The 14,537-nt window shown below is 41.4% G+C and overlaps 1 protein-coding gene across 2 annotated transcripts; it reads left to right on the top strand.

Annotated features, from left to right (window-relative positions):
• Positions 1-2,380: 2,380 nt before the first annotated feature.
• On the top strand, positions 2,381-8,367 carry GLYATL3 (glycine-N-acyltransferase like 3). Of its 2 annotated transcripts, XM_083831742.1 has the most exons (6): positions 2,381-2,402; positions 3,481-3,575; positions 4,012-4,119; positions 5,293-5,434; positions 6,424-6,550; positions 7,403-8,367. In XM_083831742.1, the coding sequence occupies exons 2-6, from the start codon at positions 3,498-3,500 to the stop codon at positions 7,824-7,826; spliced, it is 879 nt and encodes a 292-aa protein (XP_083687868.1). In that variant the 5' UTR covers positions 2,381-2,402; positions 3,481-3,497; the 3' UTR covers positions 7,827-8,367. The 2 variants fall into 2 exon arrangements, with proteins under 2 accessions (XP_083687868.1, XP_083687867.1); XM_083831741.1 differs by lacking the exons at positions 2,381-2,402; positions 3,481-3,575; positions 4,012-4,119; positions 5,293-5,434 and adding an exon at positions 5,594-6,217 and having other exon boundaries at positions 6,474-6,550.
• Positions 8,368-14,537: the final 6,170 nt, after the last annotated feature.

Here is a 14,537-nt window from a genome sequence, read left to right as displayed (position 1 = left end):
TTATACTAAGTCTTCAGGAATTTTGTTTTATTTTTACATTTTCATATTCAGTACTTCTCAAAAAGCCATTCAAATGTTGTTTATCCAAACAAATGAAGAAAATGGGTAAGAACATTATACAGCAAAGTTCTAATCTCAAAGTTGAGAACTCACCTCATATTTCATTAGTTGCCAGCTATTCTACAGCTTTAGACAAAGAAAATGAAGTCAAAAGATGTCTTTCCCTGTGTACTTTCATCTCCCGTATTTTTTCTAAGGTAGAATTTCTCCCTTAAACAATGCAGTTACGCAGTGATTTCTCTGCCAGCTTGTCAGCTGGATTGTCAGCTGTGCTCCTTTCCACTGACTTGCTACACAAATGCTTGGTTCTTTTGCTCACAAGCAACTCATACTCTTAATGAAATATGCAGTAATTATCTCCATTCTCCTATGAGCGATTAAAAGCCTCTCTAGTTGTTATGTGTAGGAGAAGGAATACCAGGTTGAATACTTGCTTGCTTTATACTCAATCACATGAGGAAATATTTCTCGATACCTAATCTGCTTTTTCAAATTTTGGATCACATCACTCTACCAGGGGAGCACTTACAGACATAACTGCTACACCAAAGTAATTTAATTCAGAGTATGGATTAATGCTTTTTTTCCATATGCCAGCTATCTTAATTTTTGTGAAATGAAGATGTACCCCTCCTTACAATAAGGGTGATCTACTTGTGAGCATTTTATTATGATAGTTTTATACTTCATAAGCCACATTGATAAAACTTTGTCAACATTTTTTTAATTATTATTATTTGCCTGGCACTGGGTGATTTATGGCTGACTGACAGTGGATGCTTTTACTTTGCGGCTGTTGTGCATGCATAAATAAGTCTAAGTTAAACAGGAGCATAAAATCTGTTTTTTAGGAGGCTTAGCTCAAATAATTGATGGTGGATACTCCTGGGCAGAGTTGCAGAATGATCAGAGTTTACTTCCTGGCTTAGATTGCTGACCCTTCTCATAGAAGAGTTCCCCCATTGACCAGTGGGCGTGTAGCTGTGACCCTGTGTGAGAGCAAAGCGCTGACCACTTCGGACTCTGATCACTTTGGTGGGATGTGCAAGGAGCAACAAAACGATAATGTGAAAAAACACCAAAAGTGCTTTTTTTGTGAAAGGTTCAGCTCCAGGGAAGAGCAAGGTCTCGGGGAGACGCAAGTGGAGGACTGGAGCCAACTGAAGTCCTGTGCCAGGAGCTCTGCTGTGCGTGAAAACATGGGAAGATGATTTGTGGAGTCGGGATTGGTGTAACAATATGGTTAGATGTGTTTGCATGGTGTTTTATTGCAAATTGTATGTAAGATACTATAAATTTTAGCGTGTGTGTCTCCTCGTTTCCCTGATTCAGAAGGGCTCTCATGAAAATGACTAAACTTTTTGTACAAACTGTAAATCTGCCTTTGAGTCCTGTTTCCTACTTGGTTGCGGAACATCCTGAGTCACTTTTGTGACACCTGGAAGCTTCTGAAACTTCAGTTTCTCAAACGTTGGATTCAGGTAGGTAAGTTACAAACCACAGATTTCTTAAGATTTACCAGGAATATCAATTCATATCCCATATCAACACTGCCTTGTGCTCAAATAAAGCATCTTTCTGCATGTGCTGTCCCATAACACTTTAATGTTCCTTATGCTATACTCTTCTATACCTTGTGGTATAAGTTATCGAGTCCTAATCAAAATGGCAACACAGGTTAGCATCATCAAACTGAACTGAGGAATGAACAAAATGTCAGGGTAAATGGGTGCCATCTCAAATGATGCCTGGGGCTGTACAGCTAGGTTGATTCTTCTCTCTGGCAGAACATGTCTCTGCTTAGCTCAGATTCTTAATTCCCTTATGGTATGACGTTTAGCACTGAGAATGAGAAATGACCACTTTAATTTCACTACCACTGAGAAGAATAATGGTAATTATACATATATGCAAGGCAGATCATTGTTACCAGCACAAACAGATTAAATGTCTTAATGGAAAAAAAAAATTGTTCTTGCTGGAGCCTATAAAACCACAGAACGGCTGAGGTCAGAAGGGATCTCTGGAGGTCATGTGGTTCAGCCCTCCCTGCTCAAGTACTCTTGCACAAGCCTTTTAATACTTCATTAACTACACTTACATAAGGTGTAGCTGGTTCTGGTTTTTATTTCCATGCTCCTCAAAGGAAAGAGAGAAGTAAGCGTTTAGGAGCAATATACCAGTTTAGAACGCTCTGGATCAAGAAAATTCTATTTTAGAGTTTTAAGACTCTGGTCAAGGACCCTGTCTTTCTGCAGCAACAAAGTAAATGAATTTTACTGTCTCCTAACTTCAAGCTTATTATTGCAATTTGGAAGGGCGAGCTACAAGACTGAAAGCAGGTACGTGATCAGGTGGTCTATCTGTGCAATATTTATTTCTCAATCTGAAAGTATTTCCAGACATAGAGCTATAGGAACTGTCCTTATGTAAATGTAGCCACGTACTCAAACACACCAACACTGCCTTTAGGCATATAGTTACACATGTACTGACACAGCACTGTTGTGACACAGAGGCAAATTTCACCTTCAATATGGTGAGAAAACGTGTGTGTGAGCTTCAAGAAAGGCAGATATGCACATGTGATCAGAGAGTGGGCTATTTTTTTCTTTTTTATGTTTGATTAAATAAGACAAGGAGCAAAGAGAGAGACTGATGCAGCATAGGGAGATGTTTTTTGGATGAGTTGGAATGCTTTTGAGAGGTAGAAGAGAGGAAAAAGGATGTGGTACTTCTGGAAAGCCTTAAGATTTTAACTCTTTTCTTGGACTCTTTAAGTGAAGATACATTTTTATTGCTTCTCTCTCTCTCTCTCTCTTTTACAGACTGTAAATAAATATGTTGTCTTGGATGGGTTGGTTTGGATTCCCAGCAAAGGTGGAAAGAAATAAAACGACCAGGGCTAGGCAGCTGTTTCCCATGTAGGATTTGTGGCTGTCATTCTCGTAGTATCTCCTCCGCTGAAGAGGTGACTCTGGAGGATGTACTGTCCCAAATCACAGCCTAAAATGTTGAAGGCTGAATCAACATGCTACACGTTACTAGTTAGTAGCTTAAAAAAATGGTGGTAATTGGTGGTAAGGATTTTTGTAATAGCTTCAAACTGCCCCCCCCCATTAGTTTTGGTGGCAGATGTATGAGAAAGACTTCTTTGTGTCTTTGTGAACTTATCTATAACTGACCTGGCAGATGTTGCACTAAAGCTGGTGTTGAACAATACGATAAGCTCAAGATTTTCTGACTCCAACTTCTTCTGTATAACACCATCCCGCTGTTCTCTTCACATCCATCTTCTGAAGAAACAAGGGACTTGTGGGAGCTATTGCATTTTATGAAATTAGCAGTTATGAAATTACTTGTTACCCCACACTGCTGCTTTTCTGAGTGACTCTTACACCTTGTGTGTGTGATTTTCAGGAAGGTTTGTAAGGAAGATGTTGGTGCTCAACTCCTCCACGAAGCTGCAGATGCTGGAGAAAATATTACGGCGGAGTTTTCCTGAGTCCCTCAAGGTAACACAGCACTGACCTGTTGTTTTCTGTGGTACTTCCGTCAGCACATCGGGACATTTATCTGGGAATCAGTATTCTGGGGAGAAGGTTGTGTTTCTTCTGGTCTGACTGATAGCTGCTGTTTATATGACTACATCTGAGATATACACATGGCCCTGCTTACTGAACTAAATCCACGTATTTAAGAAAAGAAAGAAGCAAACCTGTCCGCACCTCCTCCAAAGTAATTAAGGTTGCCATAATTACACAATGATTTATCTTCATGATAGATAACACCTGATGTGAATGTGTCAATCTATGTGATAAATGTCTGTATATGAAAATCTAAAAGTGTGTTTTCAGCTCTGTGTTGCTGGTTCATTCTCCAGTTTATAACACAAGCGCCGCAGAAGTGTGTCTCAAGCTGTCTTACTTCTCTTGGATCTTCATCCTACAGGTTTATGGAGCTGTGATGAACATCAACCGAGGGAATCCCTTCAGGAAGGAGGTGGTGGTAGATTCGTGGTCAGACTTCAAAGTTGTCATCACCCGTCCTCAGAGGCAGGTAGATATACATGTTATTAGCTTTGTATCTGAGAGCTTTGTGAATGGGGCGAGTTTTATGTAGGAGTGGGTGGGAACCATAAAGTGTAGCAGGACAACCCAGGTGGATGCAAGAGCAAAGTCCACTTTAGGGAGTGCTGCTCTTTCCTAAAGCAAGCTGACTAGTGACTGTAGCCTAACCAAGCTTATCTGTGAAGTACATGCTCTAATTAATTGTAAGCATCCTGATTGCACTGACTGAAGAATAACTTGCACAGCTTATGGAGAGACATATTTTGCCTGCACTCATGGCACTTTACTGAGCCTTACCAGGATTCTTTTCTCTCTCTAGCCTTTGTACAGGCAGACAGAAAGAAAGAGCCTTAATGAGCCTGTGATGGGGCAGATACAGCTGCAAGATGAAGGAAGGGTCCTCCTCCTGGAGTCAAGAACAGGCAGTGCTAAAGTGAAGCTGGGAGAAGCCTTGCCTTAGCCCCCTCTGTCCACCATTATAAAACAGTCTCTGAGTTGCATTCATTTGTGGGTGCCTCCCCAACCCCAGGCTAGGAGACAGGCTCTTGTTGGTGTGGTCTCACATCAGGTACTATGAGTGCTGCCCGTGCTGTTAGATCCTTGGCACGCTGTCTGGAACAGCCAGTGCTCCTAGGCCAGCAGTGCAGGAGTCAGCACAGGACAAGGACGATCCCCAGGTTTGGATGTTGTTGCCATCCTGTTTTGGAGACTAAGAGAATTTAACAGTATTGACATGCACTGACTGTGCTATTTCAACTCAGGCCAGAGAACGGGCATAGCTGCTATTTTGTTTACCGGAACATGTGCAGTCTAAACATGTTGACGTTGGTGACCAAATAACATAGTGTGGGTTTTGGGACAACTGGTAGAAAAGGTGGGTTTTGAACAATGAATTCAGCAAGAGCTTCAAGAAACTGCCACCAGGCCTAGGTTATTGTGCCTTGGTTATATGAAGGCTTACTTCCATTGCTGCTTTCTGCTACTTTTGACACTGTGGAGAGCAATAGATTTTTCTATTACTGAAACTGCCAAGGAAAATGTTCTAAAAAAATCCATCCTGAAGCTCCAACCATTTGATGAATCTCAGGGATTACCTTTCAGTGAGTTTTGATTCCAGTGTGAAAGGTGTGTGTGTGGAAAGGGAGGAATGTTTAATTCTGTATTTTTTCCTCCCCGTAATAAGACAGATGACCTTGACCATTATACTAATGCACATGCAGTTTTCTACAAGGAGCCACATGCTTACCGGGAGCTACTTGAAAACACAAATGCCATCAACTGGGGACAAATTTTTCAGATTCAAGGTATAGTCTTTACTTGGTTTAAAGGAAACAGAATAGATGAACTTGTTGGTTTAAAAAGTCTTAATGGAGTATAGCTCCTGCCATTCTGCTCTGCATAAAGTTTTTTTTTTTTTGTACTTTTACAAAATACAAGTTCTAAGCTATGGCTTTTGTAGGATTTTTGTTTGTTTGTTTGTGTTACTGCTCAGACTGAGCTGAGCAGTAGTTAATGTGGTAATTAGAAATCTAATGAGAGCCTGTGCTTGGAAGCTGAACGCAGACACTGCTGCCTGCTGAGGCCTCACCTCAAGCACTTTGTGCGGTGTTGGGCGGCACAATATCAAAAGAGCATAAAACTATTAGAGAGTGTCCAAAGGAGGGCTACAAAGATGGTGCAGGGTGTGGAGGGCAAGATGTATGAGGAGCAGCTGAGGTGCCTGGGTTTGTTCAGCCCAGAGCAGAGCAGGCCGAGGGGAGGCCTCATGGCGGCCTGCAGCTCCCTCACGAGGGGAGCGGAGGGGCAGGCGCTGAGCTCTGCTCTCTGGGGACAGCGACAGGACCCGAGGGAACGGCATGGAGCTGGGACAGGGGAGGGTCAGGCTGGGTGTGAGGGAAAGGTTCTGCACCCAGAGGTGGTCGGGCACTGGGACAGGCTCCCCAGGGCAGGTCATGGCACCGAGCTGCTGGAGTTCAAGAAGCGCTGGGACAACGCTCTCAGACATAGGGTCTGGTTTTGGGTGGTGCTGTGCGGAGCCAGGAGTTGGACTCCATGATCCTTATGGGTCCCTTCCGACTCGGGATGTGGTATGATTCTACACTTCTGTATTTCTTTAGAATATATTTATTATATATTACACAAACGTATATATATATGTGTGTGTATTCTATAATTTTGGAGATCTCAGGTACCTGGCTAGTTCTGTAAAAAGTGTAATAGTGGACTTTATTTACAAAAACAAATAAATAAAATTCTTTTTAAAGTATCTACGTGTTTATCTTTGTAATCACAGGGCTCCAGTATGGAATATGTGGAATATCCAGAGCTGTTGCTTTATCTAAGCAGGTAGATGTGAAAACATCCTCCTTCCGGATGGTTATCCACTCAGACCCAGACACGCTGCCAGATGTCAAACTTCAGTATGTCTAAGAATGCCATATCATTTATCAATGTCATTACAATATATTTATAGAAAGTATATTTACATAACAAATAACAGGAAGACTGCTAGGCTTTCGCTGTGACTGGGATAAAAATCTGACTGAGGAATTGCTTATTAAGAAATTAACTCAAAACTTAAAACTTACCAGTGTCATTCTTTAACATCTATCACTTTCGCAGGTTTATATTTCAGAATAGTCCCCATCCCCTCCTCTCTTGATGTATACATGAGCTCCACAGTCCTCCTTTCCTGTGTCAAAGCTCCTTAGATTTGGTAGATGGATCTGGGATTCCCACAAAATTTGTTTTTCACAAGAGGGCTTTACACAACTGCTTGAAACTTTCTAAGTTCTCTACATTTCCTCTGCCAGTGAGATTTGTCTGATATCAGAGCAGAAGAGCAGAGGAACTGGAGGCTCCATTTTTTCCTGGGATAAATTTCTCAGTAGTGGATTCAAAATCCAGAGAGACTCTATGGGTCTTGGAAGATGAGAGATTGGAAATCAAATCCTCTGTGCCAGCTATATGACACTGGGGCTACTTGTCTTCCTTAACAACGTTCACTTTTCTTGTAAGGAATAGGGCATCTCTGGAATGTGTTGTGTGGATTCAGGAGTCTGTATAAGCAAAGACCTAAAATGGAGCATTCTTCCCCTCTACAGTTATTCACAAAACTCCAGACTACTGAGTTCAGGTCTCTTTCATTCCCCTTTCTAATATAGACCTGGAAACCCATTCAGCTGGAGAAGGTGGCTTTAAATCTAGTGTAGTAGTTTGGAGAATGTGATACACAGTTTTTATTTCCTAATCCATTTTCTGTGTTCTCTTAGGATGGACCCTAAATTCACCCTGGCTTACCTGGACATCTCCCATTCCAGCCTGCTCAACAAAACCTGGTCGAGGGGAGGCAATCCGAGGTGCGAGAAGTACCTTGCTAACCTCATTTGCTGCTTTCCCAGTGTCTGTGTCTTAGATGACAAGGGGTATCCCCTCTCCTGGAGCCTGACAGACCAGTTTGCCACCATGATTCATAGTTATACTCTTCCAGAACATCGAAGAAAGGGTTTTAGCAGGCTTGTGACTACCACTTTAGCTAAGAAATTACATAGCTGTGGCTTTCCAGTGCAAGGTAATGTCCTGGAGGCAAATCTGCCATCTGTAACATTGCTGAAAAGCATGAATGCCCACTTTCTTCCCTGCTCATTTTTCAGAGTGATTCACACACCTTTTCAGTTTCTAGCCAAACCTCACTAATAACCAAACCTCACATACGTCTGCATTCAAACAACCTTTTGCATGCTGCAGGAGTACTTTGGTGGAATTTAATAATCTGGGTGAAATCAGAAATCTTACAGCATAAGCCTAAAATCAAATATAGTACCCACTTATGTCTCTGCTTAGAGCAAACTGCTCATGGAAAATCCAAAAGATTCAGGAGTGGTTGTAAGTTTAAAAATTGTTTTGTAATTAAACTGTAATGGATATTCCCATTATACTGCTTCTGACTGAAGAATTAATTATTCCTTCTGTATAACCATTTTCTGGGATATCTGCAGCACAATACTTGGATGTCTCTAATCCCATCTGCCTGTCTTGTTATAAGTCCTCAAGCCTTTCCTTTCCCTAGGATGGCCTAAGAGAAATTAATATGTGAAATTAAGAAGCAGGGAAATCTACAAGTCTGAACGAAAGATTTTTTTTTCTGTCCTTTACAGAGACAAGTCTATCTCCTTTCTCTTGTTGTTGTCAGTAAATTAATTTTCCTGACCAGCAGCTATTCAAAGATTCATGAGAGAAAAACTGGCATGTTGAGAATTTTCTTGAACCAAGTGGATCCTACAACGGCAGGAAAGCTTTTAGCTATGTGTGTCCTACCCCTCAGTGGTGTGTACTCTGGGCACCCTAGAGCTGGATGAATGCAAAGCATCGCTCTTGACTGAAGTGTCTTAGGTGAGGTGGGGACTAGGAATTAATGTCACTGCTTCAGAATCTGATTTTATTTCCAAATATATCTGAAGACTGAATTCCAGAGGACATTGATAACTTTCAGTATTTCCTTATATTGTATAAATTACTGTTCTGGGCCACCTCTTCCAGCACCTAGATCTCAGCCTGAGAAGTATACCAAAATCAGATCACTACTGGGAAATAGGACAATGACAGATTTGTTATACCACTCTGGCACTCAACTTTGATCTGGAGATAGACTGTGTTTTCTGTTACACCTGTGTACTTCCAAAACTCTATTTGGATCCATCTGGATCCAAAGTCGGATTGTATAAAACGCTGAGGAGCCTGGTCTGGTTTCGTGGCTGACTACTTTGACCTCCTGCAGTCCCTTCTAACCCAAATTATCCCATGGTCTTGTAAGCCTGTGAATCTACTGGCATTCAAGTTTTGAACCACAATTTTGTTGCATTTTGGATTTGAATGGGTATGACTGGAAGCAGGATGCAACTGTGAAGGGAATGTGTGCCTAATGTTTCTGCATTCTGGTGAATTTACTACACATCTCTAATATTTTGGGGATATCTCTGTGCAAACATATGTCCAGCACTGCTGGTAAAGTTCCTTTTAGACTTGAGATGAGCCAGTCATTAAATACTTAATGAGGACTATTAAAATTTAGCAATAAGTTTCTGTTTATCTACTGAAATGGAAGGGGCCACGATTGCAGCACCTCACATGAATCTGGTCCAGAATAAAAGGAGTCCTATTTCTTTTTGAAAAGGAGATTAACTAAAGCCTGAGGGAGAACCAGTTTTGGCAATCCCCTCTGACAAAGAAGGAGAACAGAAAGGTGGAGTACAGTGGAGTACAGACATGGGCAGAACAAAGAGTCCAGGTGTTGGAAGGGGCGCCTGTCGATCTGTTCAGATTTGTTCATGAATAGAACTGGGGAACAGATCAAAAGAGATGAGAGAGACAAACCATGGGGGGGAAGGGAAAGAAGATTTTAGGGTTTAGCCTCCTGGAGAAACAAGGTTAGGTTCATCTCTTGACTTGAGAAAATGAGCCAGGAGCTTCAGGAAAAGGACCTTAGAAAATCAAGCCTATGGAAAGGCTCTGAAGGGACTGGGGAGGAAACTTGGGCTTGTTTGTTATGTTTTCTGCTTATTCTGGTACTAACAGCAAGGGTGCCCTTAGTCCTGTATAAAAGAAATTTGTCTAAGTAAACGGGCTCCCGTGCTGTGAAGATTTAATGCAGGCAGCACATGCCTGGGAGCTGCATCATAGAAAGCAAGAGAGGAGAAAGTGCATTATACACAGATCCAAGGAAAAACTTGGTATATCCAAGAGACTGCGGGCTCTTCCTCCAAGGTTTGTCTCTCATCCAACCTACCGACTCAACATATGCCAACACTGTCACTCAGATCTCCTTCGATTCAAACAATGTTGTCTATGAGCATGACGTTGGCGTATTGCAGGCCAAACAGCTGGCTGGGAGCCTCTGAACAACAGCCTTCAAGCTGCCAAGAGTTCAAATAATATGAGCTCTGGCTTCTCTAGGTACAAAGCTTCACACATTACCCAAGTGGCTGGCTTGCTGCTTTACTTCCTCGCATCTTTTGGCATCGCTAACAGTGCAGTCCAAGGGGCTAACTAACAGGGACACGGGTGAATTGGGAAAGGCAAATAGTTGGTAAAGGTAAAATGTACATAGACCTTTGGAAGGGTCAGAGTTGATACTGGCTCAATGCCTGCAGGTCAGAGAGGAGATAATGCTTAGGCACATCCTTGGGCTAATTACAGTGTACCTGACAGAATGGTACTAATGGAAGTTATCTCTTCTTGCTAAATCTATGTCTGGAGCAGACCTTTTGCATGAGAGATTTTGAAATACCAGCAGTTCCCAGGCTAAAGTTATGAGATTTTCTAAAATGAAAAGAAAAAAGTGGATTGAGACATTTCATTTTTCTAAAATTCAATTATACCATTACTATTTTAGCTTTTTGCATTTCATATTGCATTAAATATGAGAATGTCACTTGTATGTGCGGTGCAATTTGAAACACAACATGCAGTGTATACGAGTCACTCACGTGGCTGGCAGATACGTTTTCAGAAAACCCAGCTATGACTGTACTTCACCATTTTTTTAAAACTGAATATATTTTTTTGAGAAAAGTGGAGATTCCTGGCTGGAGAGAGCTATTGGAATATGAGAAAATTTCCACAAGACCACAGAAAATTAAGAACTGTAGGAAACCATAGCGTTATGTTAATGTGAGCGGGTGCACAGATGCTTATACTCCTGACTCAAAGGCAGGTAGGGGCTTAAGGCAGCATAGTATTTCAGGATATTTTAACATAATATTATAATTCTTATCTTTCTCAAGTTCAGGGAAGTTCTGCCATTGCCTTTGATAGATCCAGGTCTCTACCTCTAGATTCTACCTTGTTCATCCCAATTACGCCATTTTTACAGAAGCTTTGGAGACCTTACAGAGAGTGAGAGTAATTTCCAGGTACCTACATCCAGTGTTTGTTTGATCCAAAGACAGAAACTAAGCATTTGATAAACAACAGCAAAACCTCAGCAAAAAGCTTGAGGTGGTCATACAATGTAGCATCCAGCCATAGGAGAGGCAGAATTTCAGGTTGCCTAGGGAAATAAAGGTCATGGAGGAAGAAGCAGGGTGAGTTCAGACAAGACCAGTGACTTTTCAGTTGAAAAGCCTCAATGCACAGCCGATGCAGGGAGGTCACCGAAACACGACTATGAGCATTGTTGCTTCTTGCCTTCAGAAAGGAGTTGATGAGAAGAACTTGAAATTCTACCAGAAGTAGATTTTTCTTCTCTGTCTACTCCTAGAAGTATTGCCAATTGAAGGAATAGCATGTGGAGCCACCTGTTATGTGAAGAGACAATGTCTTTCCTTCCACAAAAGAAAAAGTAACATACTGAGCCTGCAGGCACAGCACTGGGGCAGGCTGTGGCCATGGTCTAGACATTTTGATGTCCTTACCAGAAATTCTCACAGAGACATATCTGATCTTCTGCTTTTCCGTAAGCCCTTCTTTTTTTGGTCAGCCTTTGTATGTTAATCCCCAAGTGATGTGTATTCTTTATAACTGCGGTGATCACTTTTAATTGCCAAAAATATTTTTGAGAGAAATCAGAAATTATATGGTGGTATAATAAAAGAGTATCTATAGTAAAGAGAACGAACTGTGTAGTATTTGAAGTTTTCCTTTTATTGCGCTTTCAGGTGGTGTTCAGTTTAATACATATTGTTCTGCCCCTGGCTTAAGTTTAGGGAGCACCACCACAAAGGTTCATTGTCTGCACAGTGGGACAGTAGGAAGAAAAAAAAGATTGCACAAGCCATATCTCGGAGGGTCCCTTCTGATCTGTGGTGAGCAGGTTTCCAATAGTGTATAAAGACTTAGGTTTGGGGAAAATTTTTTCTGCAGTGTCTATTCCAAAACCTTTTTATTTTTCATTGTCAATAGAAGAGAGAGGAGAATCAATAAGCACACAGATAGTTGCGTTTCCCTCACGTTTGGTGAGGGAAAGATCCTCTACACACCCTATGATGATCATTCAACAAACGATGTTCTTTGCACCAGCACTTTGCCAAAGTGCCCTGGCATTGCTGGGTGGCAGCTTAAGGACATTGGGCCCGAACCAGAAGTGCTTCTCAACTCCCAGACTGCCTCCTGGGAGAGAGCAGAAAGAGAGACTTGAGGAGGTATTGACCTGGGGTTGTGTTGGCTCTCCGTCAGTTTTTACTTCCTTTCACTGTCACCAGGAGATGGGAGCCCTCTGCCAGCTGGAATTTGCAAACCATGTTTATGCAATATTTAGTAGAAAGTCAGAAGGTGTATTACAAAAGCAACAGATATTTGCTACGGTTGCATGCTTTATTTACTGAGGGTATCCAGTTACGGAATATTCAGGAATAACTTTTATAGCCGTCTGGATTTGGGTCAACTTGGATTAAGGTTTTTCCTTAGAAGTCATCTGCCATAAGAAATAAACAACTTGGATTTCTTTGCGTATGGTAGTCTGTGGCAGACCTATAGGATACAGCTATATTTGTGAAATAAATTTGCAGGACTGTTTAATTTACTCTTAGCATTTTAAGCCTTCCATCATTGTAGGAAGGTCAAGAGAAAACAGCAGGAAAGAGAGAGGGAGTAAATTAAAGAAGAAATTTCCACTTTACAGATGCAAGCGTCACATGCTGGAGGGAGAGTTTCTGTTTCTTCTCAGGGTGAGACACAGCCAGAGAGCCCATGTGTCTGAAAGCAGCGAACCCAAACTGTCCAAGGTGATTGGGCAGACCAACAGAGTAAGTACTGTCATGATTATAACTGCGGGTCTTTTTGGTGAACATTGCACAGGAATGAATACCCTGATTTGAGTACAACTGAATTCGCCCTTACTCTGAAGTGTGTTGGTCTTGCCTGGAAGAACGACAGCCTTTGCAACAGTTTTCATCCTGATGATCTTGCAAACACCAACCTACTGTACCATAATTCATGAACAGTCTGGCATTGCCATCTTTCAGATGCCATCCACCTTCTGAACTAGAAAAGACCTAGAAAAGACCTAGAAATGGAGATTTAGCTTCTCCATGTTTGGTGCCAACTCCTGGCAAAAAGCCTTCAGCATCCTCAAATAAACAGTCAAATGATGGCCATCGTACATCTCAGAGATGATGTAGTCCATTAAGTCAGTTTAATAAACATTAAACTGGTCGGCTTTGATGATATATTGGGATGCAACGGGCTAAATGTTGCTTTAAGGAAAACAGGCGTGTGTTGGTGAACTGGAAGAAGGCTGATCTAGGGCTACAGCTGCCAGCAGATGGCGTGACACAGCTGTGAGATGACAGTTGTGAGCTGAAGACAGTTGAGATGAACCGAGCACTTCATGCTGCAGTTTGGGTGTTTAGCACTTCTTCTAACAAGCTCCAGCTCACTCATTTGCTGGTACTAATATGTCACAGCAAGACCATTATGGGCACTAAGGGGCCCTACTGAGGTTTCAAGTGAGATGTATGTGTTGGATAAGCAAATCAGAATGTACCTTTTAGGGGTTAATAGTAAGGCTTTCGGCATGCATGTGATCGTCATGGGTTGGCCCTGCAGTGAAACAAGAAGGCAGTTTGGTGCCCTGGGAGTGTATAAAAAACCTGAATTATGGAGTCTAGGTTGGGCACGCTCAGTCAGTGCTTAGCAGTGAATGAACAGGGGCCTGTTTTACTCGTGTAAAAAAAATAAAATAAAATCATAATTTCACCTCCAATCTCCAAAATGAAAAGAAATAGTGTTTAAACTGAGGTGTGAGTTTATTTTACTTATTTATTTATTTATTTTCAGAAATGTTAGAGATAGGAAAAGAAAATTAGTCTTGGAAGTCCATCTTTGAAGATAAATACATGGGAAAGCCTCAGCTAACAGGTTTATGGAGGTCACGTCTATCTGTATCTACGAAGGTGGTTAGATAAAATTGGTTGTTACGTACATAAAAAAGTGCACTCTCAGGAAAACACAATGCAATTGTATCACCTTCCACTTCTTCGTGCACTGTGATCATGCCTTCAATTATCACTTTCTTTCTGTGCTTTCAGAGTCTTTATAAGATAAATGCAAGATTTCTTGTTACATTGGATTTCTTATATTACAGAAGTAAATGTGTTTTATTTAAAGGCTAATATGAGAAAAAAATGCAAACATCTGGTTTGTTTGGAGTACTTTGATGAAATGAGAAAATGAAATGTGCTCACTGACTATTAATACTTGTTCTATAGAGATTTCCTTTTTCAAACCTTGCCTTCAGTGGAACCTGCCCCATATTTTCATATGTTAGTTAACATTTACAATTCAGGGGCAGAGAAAGAAAGAGTCTCTATTATTTAGTCCAGTTTAGGTCATCTATTAGGTTGATCCCTGAGTCAATTGTGGGCTTCTGGTCCACAGGAAATGCCCTCCCTCAGTAAATAAAAAATAAAA

Source organism: Anser anser (genome assembly GCF_964211835.1).
Source record: "Anser anser genome assembly, chromosome: 3".
Lineage (NCBI taxonomy): Eukaryota > Metazoa > Chordata > Aves > Anseriformes > Anatidae > Anser > Anser anser.
This window is presented reverse-complemented; position numbering and strand designations above follow the sequence as displayed.

Bases quoted from the DNA above. Each gene is read 5' to 3' on its own strand.
- GLYATL3 (XM_083831742.1), top strand. From the start codon at position 3,498: ATGTTGGTGCTCAACTCCTCCACGAAGCTGCAGATGCTGGAGAAAATA. The intron at 3,576-4,011 runs GTAACACAGCAC...TTCATCCTACAG, and splicing joins GTTTTCCTGAGTCCCTCAAG to GTTTATGGAGCTGTGATGAA. The intron at 4,120-5,292 runs GTAGATATACAT...TTTAATTCTGTA, and splicing joins TCACCCGTCCTCAGAGGCAG to TTTTTTCCTCCCCGTAATAA.